At 41.2% G+C, this 18,318-nt stretch overlaps 1 protein-coding gene across 2 annotated transcripts in view; it reads right to left on the reverse strand.

The window, feature by feature from the left end:
- The window catches only part of ATG7 (autophagy related 7), a 265,019-nt gene that overhangs the window by 234,862 nt on the left and 11,839 nt on the right, over positions 1 to 18,318 (reverse strand). For both annotated transcript variants that reach the window (XM_073644510.1, XM_073644509.1), the window contains exons 6-7: positions 5,958 to 6,074; positions 3,588 to 3,734 (exon numbers count right to left, since the gene is read on the reverse strand). In XM_073644510.1, coding sequence (XP_073500611.1) covers positions 3,588 to 3,734; positions 5,958 to 6,074 — 264 coding nt within the window. The remainder of the gene's footprint in view (positions 1 to 3,587; positions 3,735 to 5,957; positions 6,075 to 18,318) is intronic.

An 18,318-nucleotide genomic window follows, 5' to 3' on the forward strand; every position in this document is an offset into this window, starting at 1 on the left:
GGCCCAGGATGGATGTCAGATGATAGCGGCACCTGGCCTATATGAACTATACTATTAAGTTATATAACTTACTATTTAAAGCTCATGTAAGACTATTTGTTTGGTTTAAAGGGAAGGCATCATCAGAAAATCAATAATTGTGCGTTACTTGTATTCTTTTAAATTTTTGGGCAATTTTTTTTTCCATATCAGAATCTTTATTAACCAGTTCAAGACCGGGCCATTTACCCCAGTTCGTGACCAGGCACATTTTTGTTTGTCTTTGTACATGCGGTTTAAAAAGCTGTACATTTTTTACTCGTTCGGATATACAAATATCTTCTTTTCATGATAAGTGGGGCCTAATTTTTATGTTATTTTCATACTTCTCTTTTTTCAGATTTATTTTGCCGATGTCTGGGGAATTTGGGGGAAAATGTGTGTCTTTTATTCAAATGTTGACCTTTTTTTTTTTTTTTTTTTTTTTTTTTTTTTTTTTTTTTAGATTGGCAGCAGATTTTATTTTTTGCTGCTTTTTATTTATTAATTTATTCCACATTGTGTCCCGCCCATAAATTAATTAAAAGACATTTAGGGAGCATTTCAACATTTAAAAAAAAATTCTGATTATCTCTGTAACTGGGACTGGTATTAATATTCATATACCAGTCCCAGTTACAGGGATAATCAGAATACAGTTACAATGGAAATTTAGCCTCCGAGCTGTATAGCAGATTGACTGGGTCTCATAGGACCCAGCAGCTCCTGTTCCTCCCCTACACCCAGTGATCCCATGACCACTGGGTCCGGAAGAGGAAGTACTGTCAGTGCTCTCTCTGCCTTCACAATGAGCCTGGGCTGACGTTTTTACAGATACCATTTTGTGGTAGAGACAAATGTTTTGATCGTCTCTTACATTTTAATGCAATGTTGTGGTGGCCAATAATCCTTAATACTGGTGTATCAATATTTTTTCTCGTTACGCTATTTATATATCGGATTAATTTATTTTATATTTTTCAAATGGGGCAAAAGGGGGGTGATTTGAACTTGTGTTTTTATTTTTTTTTTCATATTTTGAAAAAAATTTTTTTACTTTTTAATTTATTTAAATAGTCCCCTTAGGAGACTTGAAGCTACGCTCGTCCGATTGTACGTGCTATACATAGCAGGGGCTGAAGCCCTGCAGCGTATAGCAAAAATCACAATCTCCTATGAACGACAGCCACGGGTTGGATTTCACAGGTGAATCGTAATGACAGTCACAAAGGTCATCAACAGATCTCCCGGCAGCCATGACAACCTATCGGCGCCCCGCAAATCACATGACAGGGGTGCCGATGGGTGGGATAAAAGACGCATTTCCAGCCGACGCATGTAAAATCCCACTGTCAGTGATTGACAGAGAAACTTAACTGGTTAACAGCTGAGGGAGGAGCACCGCTTCACCCACGGTTGTTAAATGCACATGATGGCTGACTAAATCAGGGGTAAGATCCAGGCTCACTCACAAGTACACAACATATGATGTAAATATATATCATATATGTCGTGAAGGAATTAAAGTCTAAAAAATACCCAGTGGATAACGTGAATTTGGCAAGATTTTTATTTTTTTCTCATACAGATTGGAATATAGAAAATTTAAAAATTGCCAAAATTAAAAAAAAAAAAAAGACATCTAACGCAAAAAATTTGATTTAAACAATAGGTTGTTTTCTGATTATAGCTTCCCTTTAACAACCTCTAATGTTTCAGAGGGTGGAAAATGATTACAACCTCAGTTATGTAAATTTTTAAAATTCTGTACAATTGTGCCCGCTTTCTATAATAATGGAGTAGAGATTGGTGTCCAGCACCAATATTGAGCAGGATGTGGTGGGGTATTATAAGACAGAGGCAGTAACAGTCTGAATCATAGGGTTAGCGGTATATTTTATTAGCAGCTGCCTACAGTGGGGAAAAAAAGTATTTAGTCAGCCACCAATTGTGCAAGTTCTCCCAACTTAAAAAGATGAGAGAGGCCTGTAATTGACATCATAGGTAGACCTCAACTATGAGAGACAAAATGAGAAAACAAATCCTGAAAATCACATTGTCTGATTTGGAAAGAATTTTTTTCAAACTTTGGTGGGAAAATAAGAATTTGATCAATTACAAACAAGCAAGATTTCTGGCTCTCACAAACCTGTAACTTCTCCTTTAAGAGGCTCCTCTGTCCTCCACTCATTACCTGAAGTACTGGCACCTGTTTGAACTTGTTATCAGTATAAAAGACACCTGTCCGCAACCTCAAACAGTCACACTCCAGACTCCACTATGGTGAAGACCAAAGAGCTGTCGAAGGACACTAGAAACAAAATTGTAGCCCTGCACCAGGCTGAGAAGACTGAATCTGCAATAGGCAAGCTGCTTGGTGTGAAGAAATCAACTGTGGGAGCAATAATTAGAAAATGGAAGACATAAAAGACCACTGATAATCTCCCCGCATCTGGGGCTTAACACAAGATCTCACCCCGTGGGGTCAAAATGATCTCAAGAACGGTGAGGAAAAATCCCAAAACCACACGGGGGGATCTAGTGAATGACCTGCAGAGAGCTGGGACTAACGTTACACAGGCTACCATCAGTAACACACTATGCCGCCAGGGACTCAGATCCTGCAGTGCCAGACGTATCCCCCTGCTTAAGCCATTACATGTCTGGGCCCGTCTGAAGTTTGCTAGAGAGCATTTGGATGATCCAGAAGAGTATTGGGAGAATGCCAAATGGTCAGCCAAAACCAAAGTAGAACTGTTTGGTAGAAACACAACTCGGTGTGTTTGAAGGAGAAAGAATCCAAAGAGCACCATACCTACTGTGAAGCATGGGGGTGGCAACATCATGCTTTGGAGCTGTTTCTCTGCCAAGGGACCAAGACGACTGATCTGTGTACATGAAAGAATGAATGGGGCCATGTATCGTGAGATTTTGAGTGCAAACCTCCTTCCATCAGCAAGGGCATTGAAGATGAAACGTGGCTGGGTCTTTCAGCATGACAATGATCCCAAGCACATCGCCAGGGCACCGAAAGAGTGGCTTCGTAAGAAGCATTTCAAGGTCCTGGAGTGGCCTAGCCAGTCTCCTGATCTAAACCCTATAGAAAACCTTTGGGGGGAGTTGAAAGTCCGTGTTGGCCAGTGACAGCCCCAAAACATCACTGCTGTAGAGGAGATCTGCATGGAGGAATGGGCCAACATACCAGCAACAGTGTGTGCCAACCTTGTGAACAATTACAGAAAACGCTTGACCTCTGTCATTGCCAACAAAGGATATATAACAAAGTATTGAGATGAACTTTTGTAGGTGTCCAAATACTTATTTTCCACCAAAATTTAAAAAAAAAATTCTTTCCAAATCAGACAATGTGATTTTCAGGATTTGTTTTCTCATTTTGTCTCTCATAGTTGAGGTCTACCTATGATGTCAATTACAGGCCTCGCTCATATTTTTAAGCGGGAGAACTTGCACAATTGGTGGTTGACTAAATACTTTTTTCCCCAATGTATAACCATTACGGAGTTACAACCCTGTGTAGTGGGTACTCATTCATTTGACGGCTTACTTACCTTGCCCTTATCTGTACAGATTTCTGGGAATTTACACATAGGAGACATTGAAAAAGAATCCCCTGTGGACTGTATTAGGAAATAAGGTTGCGGAGTACCTCCTTCAGCCTGGCAGAAATCATCATAGGATTTCTGAAATTCTAGCACCTATAAGAGAACAAAATCATTGGTGTTAAAACAGGAAACTTTCCCCCATCCCCCAAAAAATATATTCATAAAAAATATTTTAAATAGAAATATTAATATATTAATCACAATCAGTGGTAATTCACAAGATGTATAGCTGCCATAATTTATTGGGATATTTGGGGAGTTTCCTGGCCTTGGATCCAAAATTTCAATGTTTTGTTCACTGGGCACTTAATTATCCCAAAGCTGTATCCTATTTAGGAGATGGTTTTGGCTCCTGCTGGACTTTCTTGGTGGCCTAATGCGTTATTCACAGCAAATGAACCACTGTCTTTGAAGTTCTTGATGATCCAAAAAATGATTGATTTAGAGTCACTTACAAACAGCAATGTCCTTGCCTGTAAAGCCCTTTCAACCCAAAGCAATGATGGCTGCATGTGTGTGTTTCCTAGGACAGAAGACCATAGTTTCAAACACCAGCCCCCCTTTTAAAGCAACCAGTAGGCTCTTATAACTCAATCAGCATGACAGAGTGATATCAGTTGCCTTGATTTCGTTAACACTTTCCCAAGTCTCTGAAAGGATGCAAGCAGATCGTTTTGTGGCAGGGCTGAAATTCAGTGGAAATGGGGTTTGTGTGACTCATTTTCGTGGCAAGGAATGACTTTGCAATTTTTTGCCATTCCTTTGATCACTCCTCATAATCTAGAGTTGATAAAAATTGTCATCATAAAAACCGAAGCAGCAAACTGTGAAAAGCTAAATTTGTGTCAGTTTCAAAATTTTTGTCCATGACCATAAATTTAAAAAAATCCTTCAGAAGACTGATCTGTGGAGGATGCAATCACCGATCAGCGGTGGGTTAGAATCCCTGATCAGCGGAGGGTTAGAATCCCCGATCAGCAGGGCTGTGGAGTCAGTATGCCAAACCTCCGACTCCTCAATTTCCATGACATCGACTCTGACTCCCTCATACATGGTTCATGTTTAAGTGATAAATTTACTGTAGCACAGATTCATCTCAGCTAAAAGTCTAGACCCTTAGATCAGGAAAAGGACAGACATTTATAGGACATTTTATAACTTTCCCAAATTCTTATGAAAAAATATTCCCCACAAACTGCATTGAACTACTGTACCCAATTTATTATATATTTTAGGAGTTTGAGTCGGTCCATTTTATATAGACTCCGACTCCACAGCCCAGATGCTCCGTGATGGGTTAGGATCCCCGATGAGTGCTGGGTAAAAATCCCCGATCAGCGGTGGGTTAGAATCCCCGAACAGCGGTGGGTTAGAATCCCCGAACAGCGGTGGGTTAGAATCCCCGAACAGCAGGGCTGTGGAGTCAGCAAGCCAAACCTCCGACTCCTCAATTTCCATGACATCGACTCCCACTCCACGACTCCCTCATACATGGTTCATGTTTAAGTGATAAATTTACTGTAGCACAGATTCATCTCAGCTAAAAGTCTAGACCCTTAGATCAGGAAAAGGACAGACATTTATAGGACATTTCATAACTTTCCCAAATTCTTATGAAAAAATATTCCCCACAAACTGCATTGAACTACTGTACCCAATTTATTATATATTTTAGGAGTTGGAGTCGGTCCATTTTATATAGACTCCGACTCCACAGCCCTGATGCTCCATGCTGGGTTAGGATCCCCGATGAGTGCTGGGTTAGGATCCCCGATGAGTGCTGGGTTAGGATCACAGATGGCCACAAGTATTTGGATCTCTGACTATCACACTTGTGTGAACCTGAAGGATGTCCCATTCCAAAACCATGGACCTTACTCTTGATTTAGGAGGCCATAATAACCTCCACCCTTCTGGGAAGGCATTCCACAAGATTTGGGAGCCTTTCTTAGATATGTGTACCCATACAGCCAGAAGAGCATTTGTGAGATCAGACACGAATGTGAAAGGTCTGGCTTGAGGTCAGGGATCTGCGCAGACTCTCAAATTTCTTTACACCAAACATCAGTTCAGGACACAGAACTATAAAGGCAGCAGTGGATGAGGACAGGCTACAGCACTTGACGGATCTCAGGATCAGTTGTATGCAAAAGTTATGTAACTTTTTATAAACACTAGATATTTTTCTGTAAAGTCTTATCCTTTTCTTAAAACGTATTCTTAGCATAAGTCATCAATATCCTAAGGTTAGACAAACCCTTTAAATTATCGCTACCTGTGTACACACCTAGATGGTTGAAGGCATGTGAACTTTACCTGAGTTTTGGAGAACTTTTCACCAATAGACACTGGTGGCTTAATCAGCTCTATCCCATCAGAAAGGCACAATGCAGGAAAACAAAACCAGTAATAGAAATGATACTTCTTTAAATCCTACAATAAAACATAATTGTAAAACAAGAAAATGTCAAAATCGGATTTCATTTTGGCAATGTCCACACTGATAAGACTTTAAGCTGATTCTAAATTAAATAAGCCCTCCTCCTCCTCCCATAAAAATTGTTATTCTCTTAATATATTGCAGTCATCATATTATATAGCACTGTGTACTTACAATTGTTCATTTTGCCTTTCTAACCAGATAATTCTTCTCGTTTCCATTAGGTCTATGACATCACGTGATTAAAAACTGACTAGCTGAATCCCTTCTAAGCTCTATGGAGAAACAGGAGGTCATTTTTTCCTGTATGAGTCATAAGTCACTGCAAAAGTCTATGGCGAGGGGAGGGGGGGGGGGAAAGCAGCTGGGTCAGGAGTTAAAGAGGAAAGATAAATGTAGGGGAAAAGAAGAATTTACTGGGTAGAAAGGCAAAACGAGCAATTTCAAGTACACAGTGCTATATAATATATTAAGAGGATAGAAACTTTCATTTTCGGGGGGGGGGGGGGTAGTGCTTCCTTAAATATACACACGTTGTCAATTACAAATATATATATATATATATATATATATATATATATATATATATATATATATATATATATATATATATATATATATATATATATATATATATATATATATATATATATAGTACAGACCAAAAGTTTGGACACACCTTCTCATTTAAAGATTTTTCTGTATTTTCATGACTATGAAAATTGTACATTCACGCTGAAGGCATCAAAACTATGAATTAACACATGTGGAATTATATACTTAACAAAAAAGTGTGAAACAACTGAAAATATATCTTATATTCTAGGTTCTTCAAAGTAGCCACCTTTTGCTTTGATGACTGCTTTGCACACTCTTGGCATTCTCTGGATGAGCTTCAAGATGTAGTCACCGGAAATGGTCTTCCAACAATCTTGAAGGAGTTCCCAGAGATGCTTAGCACTTGTTAGCCCTTTTGCCTTCACTCTGCGGTCCAGCTCACCCCAAACTATCTTGATTGGGTTCAGGTCTTGTGACTGTGGAGGCCAGGTCATCTGGCGTAGCACCCCATCACTCTCCCTCTTGGTCAAATAGCCCTTACACAGCCTGGAGCTGTGTTTGGGGTCATTGTCCTATTGAAAAATACATGATGGTCCAACTAAACGCAAACCGGATGGAATAGCATGCCGCTGCAAGTTGCTGTGGCAGCCATGCTGGTTCAGTATGCCTTCAATTTTGAATAAATCCCCAACAGTGTCACCAGAAAAGCACACCCACACCATCACACCTCCTCCTCCATGCTTCACGGTGGGAACCAGGCATGTAGAGTCCATCCGTTCACCTTTTCTGCGTCGCACAAAGACACAGTGGTTGGAACCAAAGATCTCAAATTTGGACTCATCAGACCAAAGTACAGATTTCCACTGGTCTAATGTCCATTCCTTGTGTTCTTTAGCCCAAACAAGTCTCTTCTGCTTGTTGCCTGTCCTTAGCAGTGGTTTCCTAGCAGCTATTTTACCATGAAGGCCTGCTGCACAAAGTCTTCTCTTAAAAGTTGTTGAAGAGACGTGTCTGCTGCTAGAACTCTGTGTGGCATTGACCTGGTCTCTAATCCGAGCTGCTGTTAACCTGCGATTTCTGAGGCTGGTGACTCGGATAAACTTATCCTCAGAAGCAGAGGTGACTCTTGGTCTTCCTTTCCTGGGGCGGTCCTCATGTGAGCCAGTTTGTTTGTAGCGCTTGATGTTTTTTTCAACTGCACTTGGGGACACTTTCAAAGTTTTCCCAATTTTTCAGACTGACTGACCTTCATTTCTTAAAGTATTGATGGCCACTCGTTTTTCTTTACTTAGCTGCTTTTTTCTTGCCATAATACAAATTCTAACAGTCTATTCAGTAGGACTATCAGCTGTGTATCCACCTGACTTCTGCACAACACAACTGATGGTCCCAACCCCATTTATAAGGCAAGAAATCCCACTTATTAAACCTGACAGGGCACACCTGTGAAGTGAAAACCATTTCCGGTGACTACCTCTTGAAGCTCATCAAGAGAATGCCAAGAGTGTGCAAAGCAGTCATCAAAGCAAAAGGTGGCTACTTTGAAGAACCTAGAATATAAGACATATTTTCAGTTGTTTCACACTTTTTTGTTAAGTATATAATTCCACATGTGTTAATTCATAGTTTTGATGCCTTCAGTGTGAATGTACAATTTTCATAGTCTTGAAAATATAGAAAGATCTTTAAATGAGAAGGTGTGTCCAAACTTTTGGTCTGTACTGTATATACACACAGTAATAAAAAAAAATCATAAAATGTGCTTTAATGCACATCTTAAGGATGCCCTGATCGTAAGCTACAGTGGTTTGCAAAAGTATAACACCATGTTTCACTGTGGGGATGGTGTTCTTTGGGTGATGAGCCGTGTTGGTTTGGCGCTAGACATAGCATTTACCTTGGTGGCGAAAAAGTTCAATTTTGGTCGCATTTGACCACAGCAATGTAACAAAACAGGCAAGAAGTCAAGGGGTGAATACTTTTGCAAACCACTGTAGAAGTTCAGGTTCCAGATCCCATTTCCCTTTTCGGTTTGTGCCTGACAGTACAGCTTTTCCTGTGTCGCCTTATGACCAGTGCTGTGTGAAGGGGGGCTGGCTAACTGCTCAGTTCAATATCTAAGCCAATCCCCTTCACCGTCACGGTTGATGCCTAGCTAGAAAAGAGGGCTGAAGGCTATTGAGAATTCTTCCACTCGCAGAGGTGAGGAAACAAGCTTATAAAAAAATAAATAAATTGGAGTTTGTCAGCACAAAATGACTGTTCAAACCAAGCACAGGCACACAGTTGCACTCTTGCAGTGGCCAAGCAGTTCCCACCTAATTGTTTTCCACCCACCTCCGATGTTCCCTGGCTCTGTTAAAATCAGAGCAATCAATAAAGAAAGAGTAGGGCGGAAATAGATGGAAAAACAAGCAGGTGGGAAGATGCACAGAACTGTTTGGCCATTTGAAAGTTGCACTGAATCACTGTGCTTGGTTTGAACAGTCATTCCGTGCCAACTCCTTTAAAAGAGATTCTATCAGCACAAGATGACTGTTCATATTTGGCCCCTCCATGAAGCACGCTCGGTGCTTCATGGAGGGGCCAAACATTTATGTGCACCCTCCCACTTGCTTGTTTCTTCTCCATCTCCACCTTTCTCTTCTTTGATTGACAGCTCTGGCCTTATAGAGCCAGAAAATGGGGGTAAATAGATAGAAAACTAGTAAATGGGAAGGTGAACGCAAATATTTGGCCATGCCAAGGATGTGTCGAGTGCCAGAATGACTGTTCAAACCATGTACAGGAACTTGGTGCATCATGACGTGGCCAAACAATTCAGTGCACCTTCACACCTACTTGTTTTCCATCTATCGCTGCCCTATGAAGCCAGAGCTGTCAATCAAAGACGAGAGGAGGGTGGAGATAGAGGAAAAACAAGTAGATGGGAAGGTGAACTTAAATGTGAGCGCCTGTGCTTGGTTTGAACAGTCATTTTGTGATGACACAGTCCCTTTAACTACCAGGATGGTCATTCTTATTTCTTAAAAGATAAGTGTGCATTATTTACTACCATAAGATGAACTGATTCTTTCTAGTAAATGCAATAATATATTCATCCGTCATAACACAACTGCTAAAGATATCTGAAAGAGGCGTTCGGTAACCTTTTCTATATGCAGGTTCACACTGCGGCCTCCACTTTGAGTCACCGGTCTAAGACCCCGATGCCATATTGCTTTACCTATATCCGACTTTACAATAGTTTATTAAAAGTCTTTTGTTGACCCACATTTACATGCGGCAAACCGATAAGACCCGTGACGAGAGGGAAGGAGATTAATATCAGAGCAGTTATGAAGCCATTTGTCAGGGAATAACCTTTATGGAATACAACAGCCGATGCTCCAGGGAACCTTAAACACCGAGCATATTAAAAATGTCACGATTTCATCTCCAAAATAACAGGCGGAATATATTAGGAGCGCTCTGCGATCAGCATAAAATTAAAAAAAGACGTATTCTTTGTATGTGAGATTATTCAATTATACACTGAGGGTCTCTGTTCTGGGGCACAAAAGACGCTCCAGATGAATGAGAATATAATGGGCCCAGATCAATCTTCCCACCAAGTTACAAAAAGTTGATTGCACAGTATAATAATAATAAAAAAAAAACACCACACATTCACAGGAGATCTAACAGTATAAAACAAAATAATATTCCCAAATATGTAACATTTATCACATACCAATATCTGCGCTCTAATATTTTTAAGATTTTATGGGGGTTGTCAACTTCCATACAGAGTTCAGATTATAAAAAAGAAAATCCATTTGGCCTCTTGAAAAAGCCATCAGAGCTGAAGGATGAAGGAGAACGAGCATCTCAGATACGCATTGGATGGTATGTGGACCCTGCGGTGTACAGCTTAGTATTGAGACGTAGAAAGTAGCTACCGGCTTTCTATTAAATACTCTGGCTGAAAGATTGCTGGACCAATGCAAAAAACATTTTGAGAATTAAAAATTAGACCTAAATATACAATGGTTTATTAGTGTTGGAACATTTTATATTCAGGTGGGAGTTTTATACATATGTATTTTAGTGGATCATGATGCGTTGATAGATTTTAAGTCTAAGAGCAGGTGCAGGCAATCATACATTCTCTAATCCGAGAGAATCGGGCCGACCACACTCTCTTGGATGAGGAGAAGATTGAGAAAAATTTCTTTCTATAAGTCTATGGAAATCGAATTGCACTCAGATGTCATCCAAGTGCAGTCTGAGATTTTTCCATACACTCATTGACTTGCATGGCCGAGTGTGATCTGAATATCAGATCAACTTGGGAATGCAGCGATTTTTTTCCCCAGACAAGCTGAGAAAAAGAAAAAAAAAAAAAATCAGACATGTGCACAGCCCCATAGCATAACATTAGTCTGGGTGCGATCCTATGTTTTGTTGGTTCACGCTCGGACGAAAAATCCAGTTGTCTGCACTTAGCCTAAGGATTGGAAAAGGACCTATTGTCTCAGTCAGGTTTTTATTTAAAACTTATTTTTTGAATGGGATCTTTATTTTCATACTATACATACTTATATATACACACACAGACACACACACACGCATACATACAGTGTCTTGTGAAAGTATTTGGCCCCCTTGAACTTTTCTACCTTTTGCCACATTTCTGGCTTCAAACAAAGATATAAAATTCTAATTTTTTGGGAAGAATCAACAACAAGTGGGACACAATCGTGAAGTGGAACGAAATTTATTGGATATTTTAAACTTTTTTAACAAATTAAAAACTGAAAAGTGGGGCGTGCAATATTATTCGGCCCCTTTACTTTCAGTGCAGAAGTTCAGTGAGGATCTCTGAATAATCCAATGTTGTCCTAAATGACTGGTAATGATAACTAGAATCCACCTGTGTGTGATCAAGTCTCCGTATAAATGCACCTGCTCTGTGATAGTCTCAGGGTTCTGTTTCAAGTGCAGAGAGCATCATGAAGACCAAGGAACACACCAGGCGGGTCCGAGATACTGTTGTGGCGAAGTTTAAAGCCGGATTTGGGTACAAAATGATTTCCCAAGTTTTAAACATCTCAAGGAGCACTGTGCAAGCGATCATATTGAAATGGAAGGAGTATCAGACCACTGCAAATCTACCAAGACCTGGCCGTTCCTCTAAACTTTCATCTCGAACAAGGAGAAGACTGATCAGAGATGCAGCCAAAAGGCCCATGATCACTCTGGATGAACTGCAGAGGTCTACAGCTGAGGTGGGAGAGTCTGTCCATAAGACAACAATCAGTCGTACACTGCACAAATCTGGCCTTTATGGAAGAGAGTGGCAAAAAGAAAGCCATTTCTCAAAGATATCCATAAAAAGTCTTGTTTGAAGTTTGCAACAAGCCACCTGGGAGACACACCAAACATGTGGAATAAGGTGCTCTGGTCAGATGAAACCAAAATCGAACTTTTTGGCCACAATGCAAAACGATATGTTTGGCGTAAAAGCAACACAGCTCATCACCCTCAAAACACCATCCCCACTGTCAAACATGGTGGTGGCAGAATCATGGTTTGGGCCTGCTTTTCTTCGACAGGGAAGATGGTTAAAATTGATGGGAAGATGGACGGAGCCAGATAGAGGACCATTCTGGAAGAAAACCTGTTGGAGTCTGCAAAAGACCTGAGACTGGGACGGAGATTTATCTTCCAACAAGACAATGATCCCAAACATAAAGCAAAATCTACAATGGAATGGTTCAAAAATAAACGTATCCAGGTGTTAGAATGGTCAAGTCAAAGTCCAAACCTGAATCCAATCGAGAATCTGTGGAAAGAACTGAAAACTGCTGTTCACAAACGCCCTCCATCCAACCTCAATGAGCTCAAGCTGTTTTGCAAGGAAGAATGGGCAAGAATTTCAGCCTCTCGATGTGCAAAACTGATAGAGACATACCCCAAGAGACTAGCAGCTGTAATAGCAGCAAAAGGTGGCGCTACAAAGTATTAACTCAAGGGGGCTGAATAATATTGCACGCCCCACTTTTCAGTTTTTAATTTTTTTAAAAAGTTTAAAATATCCAATAAATTTCGTTCCACTTCACGATTGTGTCCCACTTGTTGTTGATTCTTCCCCAAAAAATTAGAATTTTATATCTTTATGTTTGAAGCCAGAAATGTGGCAAAAGGTAGAAAAGTTCAAGGGGGCCAAATACTTTCACAAGGCACTGTATATATATATATATATGTTATATTATATACACACACACACACAAACACAGATACATACATGTGTAATAAAAGATAAAAATCTTGAATTTGTCACACATTAGAAGCTTCAATAGCAAAGACAGACAGCCGGGGTAAATATATATATATATATATATACATACATATTATATACATATACATATATATATATACACACACACACACACACACACACACACACACACACACACACACACACACACACACACACACACACATACACAGTACAGACCAAAAGTTTGGACACACCTGCTCATTTAAAGATTTTTCTGTATTTTCATGACTATGAAAATTGTACAGTCACACTGAAGGCATCAAAACTATGAATTAACACATGTGGAATTATATACTTAACAAAAAAGTGTGAAACAACTAAAAATATGTCTTATATTCTAGGTTCTTCAAAGTAGCCACCTTTTGCTTTGATGACTGCTTTGCACACTCTTGGCATTCTCTTGATGAGCTTTAAGAGGTAGTCACCGGAAATGGTTTTCACTTCACAGGTGTGCCCTGTCAGGTTTAATAAGTGAGATTTCTTGCCTTATAAATGGGGTTCGGACCATCAGTTGTGTTGTGCAGAAGTCAGATGGATACACAGCTGATAGTCCTACTGAATAGACTGTTAGAATTTGTATTATGGAAAGAAAAAAGCAGCTAAGTAAAGAAAAACGAGTGGCCATCAATACTTTAAGAAATGAAGGTCAATCAGTGCGAAAAATTGGGAAAACTTTGAAAGTGTCCCCAAGTGCAGTTGCAAAAACCATCAAGCGCTACAAAGAATTTGGCTCACATGAGGACCGCCCCAGGAAAGGAAGACCAAGAGTCACGTCTGCTTCTGAGGAGAAGTTTATCCGAGTCACCAGCCTCAGAAATCGCAGGTTAGTAGCAGCTCAGATTAGAGACCAGGTCAATGCCACACAGAGTTCTAGCAGCAGACACATCTCTACAACAACTGTTAAGAGGAGACTTTGTGCAGCAGGCGTTCATGGTAAAATAGCTGCTAGGAAACCACTGCTAAGGACAAGCAACAAGGAGAAGAGACTTGTTTGGGCTAAAGAACACAAGGAATGGACATTAGACCAGTGGAAATCTGTGCTTTGGTCTGATGAGTCCAAATTTGAGATCTTTGGTTCCAACCACCGTGTCTTTGTGCAACGCAGAAAAGGTGAACAGATGGACTCTACATGCCTGGTTCCCACCGTGAAGCATGGAGGAGGAGGTGTGATGGTGTGGGGGTGCTTTGCTGGTGACACTGTTGGGGATTTATTCAAAATTGAAGGCATACTGAACCAGCATGGCTACCACAGCATCTTGCAGCGGCATGATATTCCATCTGGTTTGTGTTTAGTTGGACCATCATTTATTTTTCAACAGGACAATGAACCCAAACACACCTCCAGGCTGTGTAAGGGCTATTTGACCAAGAGGGAGAGTGATGGGGTGCTACACCAGATGACCTGGCCTCCACAGTCACCAGACCTGAACCCAATCGAGATGGTTTGGGGTGAGCTGGACCGCAGAGTGAAGGCAAAAGGGCCAACAAGTGCTAAGCATCTCTGGGAACTCCTTCAAGATTGTTGGAAGACCATTTCCGGTGACTACCTGTTGAAGCTCATCAAGAGAATGCCAAGAGTGTGCAAAGCAGTCATCAAAGCAAAAGGTGGCTACTTTGAAGAACCTAGAATATAAGACATATTTTCAGTTGTTTCACACTTTTTTGTTAAGTATATAATTCCACATGTGTTAATTCATAGTTTTGATGCCTTCAGTGTGAATGTACAATTTTTAAAGTCATGAAAATACAGAAAAATCTTTATAATATAAATAATATAAATATACACACAAAAAACAAAACTCCAAAACAGCACCAACAAGCTGACTAGAATACTTTCAAATCGGGTGCACGTCCTCCAGGCAAAGACCAATTCCAGCATACAGATTCCAAAAAGTGAAGACAGCACTCCTGTTAGAGATACATAGATTAGAGATCCATGGATCTCTAATAGGAGTGCTGTCTTCATTTTTTGGAGATATACACTACCTTTCAAAAGTTTGGGGTCATTTAGAAATTTCATTATTTTTGAAAGAAAAGCACATTTTTTTTTCAATGAAGCTAACATTAAATGAATCAGAAATACACTCTATACATTGTTAATGTGGTAAATGACTATTCTAGCTGCAAACGTCTTGTTTTTATTGCAATATCTACATATGTGTATAGAGGCCCATTTCCAACAACCACCACTCCAGTGTTTTAATGGTACATTGTGTTTGCTAACTGTGTAAGAAGGCTAATGGATGTTTAGAAAACCCTAGAAAACCCTTGCACAAGTATGTTAGCCCAGCTGGAAACGGCTCACCCCAAACCATCTCAATTGGGTTCAGGTCTGGTGACTGTGGAGGCCAGGTCATCTGGCGTAGCCCCCCCATCACTCTCCCTCTTGGTCAAATAGCCCTTACACAGCCTGGAGGTGTGTTTGGGGTCATTGTCCTGTTGAAAAATAAATGATGGTCCAACTAAACGCAAACCGGATGGAATAGCATGCCGCTGCAAGATGCTGTGGTAGCCATGCTGGTTCAGTATGCCTTCAATTTTGAATAAATCCCCAACAGTGTCACCAGCAAAGCACCCCCACACCATCACACCTCCTCTTCCATGCTTCACGGTGGGAACCAGGCATGTAGAGTCCATCCGTTCACCTTTTCTGCGTCGCACAAAGACACGGTGGTTGGAACCAAAGATCTCAAATTTGGACTCATCAGACCAAAGCACAGATTTCCACTGGTCTAATGTCCATTCCTTGTGTTCTTTAGCCCAAACAAGTCTCTTCTGCTTGTTGCCTGTCCTTAGCAGTGGTTTCCTAGCAGCTATTTTTCCATGAAGGCCTGCTGCACAAAGTCTCCTCTTAACAGTTGTTGAAGAGATGTGTCTGCTGCTAGAACTCTGTGTGGCATTGACCTGGTCTCTAATCTGAGCTGCTGTTAACCTGCGATTTCTGAGGCTAAACTTATCCTCAGAAGCAGAGGTGACTCTTGGTCTTCCTTTCCTGGGGCGGTCCTCATGTGAGCCAGTTTCTTTGTAGCGCTTGATGGTTTGTGCAACTGCACTTGGGGACACTTTCAAAGTTTTCCCAATTTTTCGGACTGACTGACCTTCATTTCTTAAAGTAATGATGGCCACTCGTTTTTCTTTACTTAGAATTTGTATTATGGCAAGAAAAAAGCAGCTAACAGTCTATTCAGTAGGACTATCAGCTGTGTATCCACCAGACTTCTGCACAACACAACTGATGGTCCCAACCCCATTTCTAAGGCAAGAAATCCCACTTATTAAACCTGACAGGGCACACCTGTGAAGTGAAAACCATTTCCAGTGACTACCTCTTGAAGCTCATCAAGAGAATGCCAAGAGTGTGCAAAGCAGTCATCAAAGCAAAAGGTGGCTACTTTGAAGAACCTAGAATATAAGACATATTTTCAGTTGTTTCACACTCTTTTGTTAAGTATATAATTCCACATGTGTTAATTCATAGTTTTGATGCCTTCAGTGTGAATGTACAATTTTTAAAGTCATGAAAATACAGAAAAATCTTTAAATAAGAAGGTGTGTCCAAACTTTTGGTCTGTACTATATAATATATATATATATATATATATTACACACGCACACAGCTAAAAAAAATAAAGGGAACACTCAAATAACACATCCTAGATCTGAATGAATGAAATATTCTCATTGAATACTTTGTTCTGTACAAAGTTGAATGTGCTGACAACAAAATCACACAAAAATCATCAATGGAAATCAAATTTATTAACCAATGGAGGCCTGGATTTGGAGTCACCCCCAAAATTATAGTGGAAAAACACACTACAGGCTGATCCAACTTTGATGTAATGTCCTTAAAATAAGTCAAAATGAGGCTCAGTATTGTGTGGCCTCCACGTGCCTGTATGACCTCCCTACAATGCTCCTGATGAGGTTGTGGATGGTCTCCTGTGGGATCTCCTCCCAGACCTGGACTAAAGCATCCGCCAACTCCTGGACAGTCTGTGGTGCAACGTGACGTTGGTGGATGGAGCGAGACATGATGTCCCAGATGTGCTCAATCGGATTCAGGTCTGGGGAACGGGCGGGCCAGTCCATAGCTTCAATGCCTTCATCTTGAAGGAACTGCTGACACACTCCAGACACATGAGGTCTGGCATTGTCCTGCATTAGGAGAAACCCAGGGACAACCGCACCAGCATATGGTCTCACAAGGGGTCTGAGGATCTCATCTTGGTACCTAATGGCAGTCAGGCTACCTCTGGCAAGCACATGGAGGGCTGTGCGGCCCTCCAAAGAAATGCCGCCCCACACCATTACTGACCCACTGCCAAACCGGTCATGCTGAAGAATGTTGCAGGCAGCAGATCGCTCTCCTCGGCGTCTCCAGACTCTGTCACGTCTGTCACATGTGCTCAGTGTGAACCGGCTTTCATCTGTGAAGAGCACAGGGCGCCAGTGGTGACTTTGCCAATCCTGGTGTTCTGTGGCAAATGCCAAGCGTCCTGCACGGTGTTGGGCTGTGAGCACAACCCCCATCTGTGGACGTCGGGCCCTCATACCACCCTCATGGAGTAGGTTTCTAACCGTTTGTGCAGACACATGCACATTTGTGGCCTACTGGAGGTCATTTTGCAGGGCTCTGGCAGTGCTCCTCCTGTTCCTCCTTGCACAACGGCGAAGGTAGCGGTCCTGCTGCTGGGTTGTTGCCCTCCTATGGCCCCCTCCACGTCTCCTGGTGTACTGGCCTGTCTCCTGGTGTACTGGCCTGTCTCCTGGTGTACTGGCCTGTCTCCTGGTGTACTGGCCTGTCTCCTGGTGTACTGGCCTGTCTCCTGGTGTACTGGCCTGTCTCCTGGTAGCACCTCCAGCCTCTGGACACTACGCTGACAGACACAGCGAACCTTCTTGCCACAGCTCACATTGATGTGCCATCCTGGATGAGCTGCACTACCTGAGCAACTTCTGTGGGTTGTAGAGTCCGTCTCATGGTACTACGAGTGTGAAAGCACAACCAACATTCAAAAGTGACCAAAACATCAGCCAGAAAGCATTGGTGCTGAGATGTGGTCTGTGGTCCCCACCTGCAGAAACACTCCTTTATTGAGGGTGTCTTGATAATTGCCAATAATTTCCATCTATTGTCTATTCCATTTGCACAACAGCATGTGAAATTGATTGTCAATCAGTGTTGCTTCCTAAGTGGACAGTTTGATTTCACAGAAGTTTGATTTACTTGGAGTTATATTCTGTTGTTTAAGTGTTCCCTTTATATACACACACACACTGTATAAAATCCTATATACATACACAACTCACAAAAAGTTAGAGATATTTTGGCTTTCGGGTGAAATTTATGG

Source organism: Phyllobates terribilis, unplaced genomic scaffold (assembly GCF_046119375.1).
Source record: "Phyllobates terribilis strain yellow unplaced genomic scaffold, ASM4611937v1 Scaffold_8__6_contigs__length_399053987, whole genome shotgun sequence".
Taxonomy (NCBI): domain Eukaryota; kingdom Metazoa; phylum Chordata; class Amphibia; order Anura; family Dendrobatidae; genus Phyllobates; species Phyllobates terribilis.